At 28.9% G+C, this 7,183-nt stretch overlaps 1 protein-coding gene across 1 annotated transcript; it reads right to left on the bottom strand.

The window, feature by feature from the left end:
• Positions 1-4,148: 4,148 nt before the first annotated feature.
• LOC113374352 lies at positions 4,149-4,581 on the bottom strand. Its single transcript, XM_026614451.1, has 2 exons — positions 4,414-4,581; positions 4,149-4,307 (listed from the first exon to the last, which is right to left on the bottom strand). Exons 1-2 carry the CDS (start codon positions 4,579-4,581, stop codon positions 4,149-4,151), a joined length of 327 nt encoding a protein of 108 aa, XP_026470236.1.
• Between the last annotated feature and the right edge of the window lie 2,602 nt (positions 4,582-7,183).

The raw sequence follows: 7,183 nt of genomic DNA, 5'->3' as shown, positions 1-7,183 counted from the left end.
TTTAAGTTACTTTCAATTGTGTTAAAAATTGTTCAAATTGTGTGTGTGTATGTGTATGTATGTGCGGACACAATTTTCGGTCGACGGTTTCGAGAACACGGATCAAAAAATTTGCCTGATTAGTCTTTGGCAAAAGCAGGTTGAATCGTTTGGGAGATACTGGACAAAAAGTGCCAAAAATGGTAATTCAGTTTTTGAGAGAACCGAGGGTCCGATTTGAATGATTTAAGAAAAAATTTATTTGTATTGACAAAATGAAGAACTGATGGAATTCTTGGTAAGGCAGATCTAGCGGGTTTGGAGATCCAATAAAAAAGTGAAAAAAAAGCCATTTAGCGAACAAAAATGATGATTAAACATATGCAGACGAATTATCACATATTTTCTAGATATTTTTGCAATAGGAACAAATTTTTTTACTTTCTATGTGTACCAATGATTAGCCGGTTAACTGCGTCGCAGCGACGACGCGCTTCAATATTTTGTTTCTACACAGCTAACGTATTGCGATTGCTTCGAAACAAAGTTAGAAATTTCCAAAATATTTCAAAGTATATAAAACAATTAATTTTTTATTAAACAAGTTTTTTTTAAATTTCAAAATTTTGTTTTCAAAAATTCGTTCTGAGTTCGATTTAATTTGAATTTTTGGTACGGGAAGTTTCACTAATTTGCCTAAGGCACGATGCTATGCACCACTAGTTTTTCACTTGCTGTTGGTATCATGCAGCAGTGATATCTAAACGTTTTGCCATACAAAACTAAGTTTTTAAGGGCAGTCTCACACTAAGCAAGATTACGGACCTATCCTTGGTTGTGGGATTCACTATTTATATATGTATATATGTATATTATATATAATATATATATATATATATATATAATATGTATTTGTGGAGTGGATATTAAGATTGGTATCTTGACAGTTGCTGACAAATTGGATGACATGTAAACATACGGGTCTTCTAAGCGCTTATATCACTTCTGTATATATGTATATATATATATATATATATATATATATATATATGTAGAGGAGACAAGGGTTAAACATATTTTTACCATCAATTTTTTTTTTAATTTTATAAATATTGAGCAAAGTGTTACTACTATCCTCTTTTATTATTATAGTGTCAAATTTTAGAAAATTGAAACAAAATTAGCAATAACTAATATATAACAAAATTATATACATATACATAAATGTACAGGAGACCAGGGCTAAACATGTCGTTACCATCAAACAGTTCAATTTTTTTCAAATTTTATAAATATTGTTGTGTCATTATTATCATTTATTATATTAGTTTTATTAATATAATATTATCTTTTAGAAAATTGTTTACTAAATTAACCAAGGCGGGTGGCGAGGACGTGTCTGTGCTCGTTCAGTCAATTTCAAGATTTTTTTCTTGATTTATCAAATTTTATTTATTGAAATTTTCTGTCATTCCAAATCATTGATTTACTAAATTTCTGATTTGTTTCTTTAGTCACTCGTTTAGTTTATAATTGTTATGTCAAATCTTAATGAATATTAGTAAAAAATACATCTAACTTTTGTTTATTATATACTAAATTTCAAACCAATAATATTTATTGTTCTATTATTAAAAGTATACTGTTATTATTATCCAGGGCGGTTGGCGAGGACTTGTTTTAAGATTACGTTATAAGACCAGTTGACTTGAAGATATTTCTCTTAAGTTTAAATCATTTTATCAATATAGTGCTGAATTATTATAAAAATATAAAATTACTGCTATTTTTTTTAATTCCTATTTGAAACCAACTGATTTTTTTCATAAATTATTTGTTGTTGATTTACTTAATTACTGATTCAGACTAATTTTTGTTTTTTTTTGTTACTGATTACTTAAATTACTAACTCAGTAAACTTTTATCTTAATTTATTCAATGACAATGATAAATTAAATTATTTGATTTTTTCAAATTCTATGTAATAAAAAAAATTCAATAATTTATGAATTTTAAAAATCAATTATAAAATACAAAATTTAAATCACAAGTTATTAAAGCAATCATAAATAGAAAATAATAATTTAGAAATTCATAAATGACGTATGGTTAACCATGCATTTATTTACTCCTGTCTTTTTGATATTATTTACCCTGTTCTCCGCTATATTTTTTATATACATATATATAATATATATATATATATATATATAATATATATATATGTGTGTGTGTATATATATATGTTTGTATATATAATTAAATATGATGTTTCTTGATTATCTTTAAATGGAATTGTATTATCTTATTTAGACGTAACATAATACTAGGCCCTTATACAATTATATACATACACACACGCATATTGTATATATATATATATATATATATAAATTATTTTTTAAATATTTGATTATATTCTATTTAATTATGAATGTTCGTCATAAGTTATGAATTATCAATTTTCTTTTCAATTATGTCTATGCCACTCGTACTAACTTTTAATTAAGCGCTTAACTGATAAATACAAAGTTATTTTTCGATTTGTTTTACTAATTTTCCGAATTTTGTTATTGCTAGAAAATCCGATCTACAGAAATACAATGTTTTCCCAATGTATTACAACGTATTATTAAAACTATTATTTAAACATTTATCTAATAAATTTGTTATGAAAAACCTAACAATTATTTGAAACTAATTTCTTAATATAATTTCAAGTTAAAATTTTTTTTAATAAAATTGAAACAATAGCAAATAAAAAAAAAAACTGATTCACAAATCCATTAATCAAAATCAAATTGAAAAAATCACAAATAAAAAAAATCAGCTAATTCACCACAATCTATTAATTAAATAATCCATAATTAAATAAATAAAAAATATCCACGAGATAAAAGCTTCGTAACTTGAATATTATGTTATATTCGAACAAAGTATATTTGAAAACATGAAAAAAATCGTGAATTAAAGATTCAGATTCCGATCCATTTAACAATTTAACAAAAAATCCATAGAATTAAGAAATCCATGAATTCAAAAACTCTTAGAATAAGCTTTATATCCTTAAAAATCTATTACTAAGTTAAAAAATCTATAAATTAAAAATACGAAAAATATAAAAAAATATCAGTTAAAACATTAAAAACAAATCCCTATATAGATTTGTTAACTTCATGTAGGGTTAGTTATAGTAATTGAAAAAATATCGAAAATGGTAATCATTCACGTTTCAGAGATCAAAAAAACTTCAAAATGCTCAAAAATCTATTTTTTTTTTCAAAGTTTTCAAAAGGTTTAAACCTTTTTTAAAAAAAATAGTATAAGATAATTTAATAAGTTCCAGCAATTTGCCTTAAGACACGATGCCATGCACTACTAGTTTTAAAATATTCATGATATATCCTTTTTCTTACCTTAGTATAAGATTACTAACACTGCAAACTAATCAGACACCTGAAAATTAAATTAAAACATATTGCACACTAACGAAGCTTGATAAATGAAATTAAATAATTACCAATTAAGGTAAAACCCTTCTTCAACTTTGCATAACCTTAACACTAGAAAGACGGACGAATTGAGTATACCTACATTGCCTGAAAACAGTCAAAATGACTGCGTCGTGAAAAAAATAAATAATGCGTTTAGAAATTTGTTTAAAATTAATTTTTATTATTTCATGTACTATTTACATTTATACAAATTATCTATGAGTGCTAAAAATAAAAAAATAGTTCATCTGACAAAAAAGTTCATTATTTTTAAAATTATGCAAATATAATTTGAGATCTTTTTATGAGTACATTTTCCGCAAAAATGTTTGTTGCAACTTTGACACGTATTATTAGTTTTATTATTATTACAAAGTCTTATTTGGCAAAATTTTCTTTTATTACTACTGGTATGTGCATGATGTCTGTGGGTCATCATTTTCCTTTGATTTTTTTTGTGTTGATGTCGTGTAGTCCGCGGAAAGCTGTTCTGCCAATTCAAACAAAAACTGTTCTCTAAGGATTTGTTTTCTTCGGATTTTTATTCCTGTCGCTTCTTTGTAAAGAATCCAGGCATTTATCGCAGCCAAATCCAAAATATTGAAAAATATTTGCAGGGGTCATCTACGTGAACTACGTGGGATTTCACGGTATATTTTCTTTACCTTTGATCTGTCATGTCTTCTTTGCTGACCATAAGTAAGTCAATTTCAAATTTTTTGCCTCATAGGCCCCACAAGCATATAAAATTCCAATAAATGCATTCCAATAATATTCCTGTAACGATGTTGTCCAATCGTACACCAAAATTTGACTGCCCTCTTCTTCTGTGCACTGTTTTATGTGTTTGATAATATAATTATCTATTATCAACGAAAATGCACTGACAAGATCACCTGTAATAATATTCTTTTTGAAAAGCTCGTTGGCCCTTTCACACCCTTGAAAACACAGATGATGACCTTCCTGGAGTACCACCTTCGGCAATTTTTGTCCATACAGTACCATCGAGAGCTGCTTCTGTTCCTTGAATTCTTTCATCAGTTTCTGGGCCACTTAGCACCCTCCTGCATACACTTTCATTTTCATCAATAGTTATCACCTTCATCGCTACCCTCAGAATTAGATGATTCACGTTGAATATAATCCAATTCATCATCAAATGATTGTGCCCAATTTTCTGCATTTGATTCTATGTCGGAACACTCTTTACTTATGCTCGTTAGCTTTTGCAATAATTCACTTCTCTTCGACATTTTATTTATAAGTTCTAAAAAATCAACTGAACAACGCGTTATACTGAAAGTTACTACGTGAAAAAGACCGGTCTAATGTCAATACTTACAAAATTCGGTTATTTTTATATAAAAAATGCATTATCGCATATTGGAGATGAATGCACGCGAGATAACTATTTGCAATACAATAACAAAGCCGTTTGTAATATAAAATTTCTAGAGCAGTCAAAATGACTGTGTTCCGTCCATGCAGGCATAACATGTAAGAATATTGAAAATAAAAGTGAGATAAGGCAATAATACGATTTATCTACGCATTTATATGTTGTATAAAAAGTCACAAAATTTCACGAAGCTGCGACTTCAAATACATAGTTATTTTTATGTTTGAAAATGGAAAACAGTCAAAATGACTGCGTCCGTCTTTCTAGTGTTAAAGATCAACTCTTCCTCAACCAGCACCATCTTTCGACTTTTCACTCTCGTGTGAGTGAAGGTCATAGACCTTACACTACATGGACTGATATACCTCATATGTTTTTCATTTTATAAAGTGTCTAAAGATAGAAGGGTACTGTGACGTTACTTAGTGAACGAGCGTTGCAGACAATCGTGGAACTCTCCCGATTGATTAAATGTCATATGTCCTATGTCACATGCTTAACTTAAAAGTAAATATTCTATGCTCAATTTTCGTGAACAATAATGGATATTACATATCTATTATATAAAAATAAGTCGGGTTTTCCTTCCTGACGATATAACTCTAGAACGCACAAACCGATTTCGACGATTTTGCATTCGTTGGAAAGGTCTCGGACTCCGTGAGGTTTATAGCAAAGAAAATTGAAGAAAGATTTCGACAGAAAAGCGGAAAACACTTTCTTTTTTCACATACAGCGTCATCTCTGATACTTAGCATGTACTACAAACTAATATTTTTGTTTGACTGATACTCATTGGTTTGACAGCTACTCATTGTTCTCTGCTCAGTTAATTTCATGTGACAAACCGGCATTGTGTTCACTGTGAAATTGTGCAAAAAAAGTAAAAAAAAATAAATTCCTAACATTTCAGTTGGAAACCATCAAATCAATCACGCGTATTGTGCAAATTTTTATTCAATTTTAACAGCAGGCAATTTTTTTCTTCATCTTTCAATCACCAAACGAAATGTTATATAAAAAGAAACCATCTGGTGGTGAAACGGAGTTTGCCCGGTTTGCTAGTTATATTATATATTATGCATCGTAAATATGACATTTAATCAATCGGGAGTGTTGCACGATTGTCGGCAACGTTCGTTCAAGCAATGAAGTCACAGTCGATTAGCAGTCATAGACCTTATATTACATGGACTGATAATCGAGGGGAAAATAAGTGTCTAAAGATAGAAGGGACTGTGACGTAACATTTATGAGCGAACATTGCTGACGACAATCGCGGACTCTCACGATTGATTAAATGTTATATGTCATTTGTTTAATTTTAATAATATAATGGCAATTGTGATGACTGATAATTTTGTAAGAAATGATATTAATAATATTTCCCCTGGAAAACAAATGTACATAAAATCGAATCTACCTTTTAAATTTGGTTTATATACTATAAGGCCTATGTTAGGCACGTGGCATATGACATGTGACATTTGAACAATGACGAGTCGTCGGCAATGTTCGCTCAGATGTGACGTCACTGTCCCTTCTATGTTTGAGCACTATATACAATGGAAAACATATGAGGACTATCAGTCCATGTAGTGTAAGGTCTAAGGTGCCGCCTAACTTTTCGTTCTTTCGCAATTAGTCGTTTCTATCTAATTAAATATGATTTTTCAACTGTCAAGACATCTCGTTTTTCTTTAGAATGATTTTGTTGTTTTTCTTCTTAATGACACAAAGAAATTTCTCCCGAATCAACTTATCTTAATCTTTCTCGAGAAATATTATTATTAGATTAAAATTCACTATCTGATGGACAAACACTCGACGAAAGAGGCGGAAGATGGTACTTTTGAGAGTAGTCCGGGAGGCATAGACATAAATGAAAAATATCTAGTAGTATTAAATACGCTTTGAATAATACATCTATGTTACGTTATTTTTGTCCGGGAGGCCTAGACACAGTTAGAAATTATTTAGTAATATTTGGGCCTATTCTCGGATAACAATGCTATATTAAGTCATAACTTTCCCAAAGTTATATATCATAAAAAATAAGACTAAGTTGAAGATTAGCTATATTTTGTGTTTCCATTTTATTTTGATAATTCTTACATACTTGATGATGGATCTCAACGTGCTGATAGCCAGAAAACTTAGTATAAACTAGGTGCAAGTGGCATTTTACCCTAAGGCATGAAATTTTCTATATATGTAAATAGTAGATTTAATCAATAAACTAGTGGTATATGGAATGTCGTATCTTAATGAAGTATTCGAGGAATATTAAATGTTCTCAAATAGATTA

Source organism: Ctenocephalides felis, unplaced genomic scaffold, assembly GCF_003426905.1.
Source record: "Ctenocephalides felis isolate EL2017-DRISC unplaced genomic scaffold, ASM342690v1 CF-g0.4_SCAFFOLD_01731, whole genome shotgun sequence".
In the NCBI taxonomy this organism is placed as follows: domain Eukaryota; kingdom Metazoa; phylum Arthropoda; class Insecta; order Siphonaptera; family Pulicidae; genus Ctenocephalides; species Ctenocephalides felis.
This window is presented reverse-complemented; position numbering and strand designations above follow the sequence as displayed.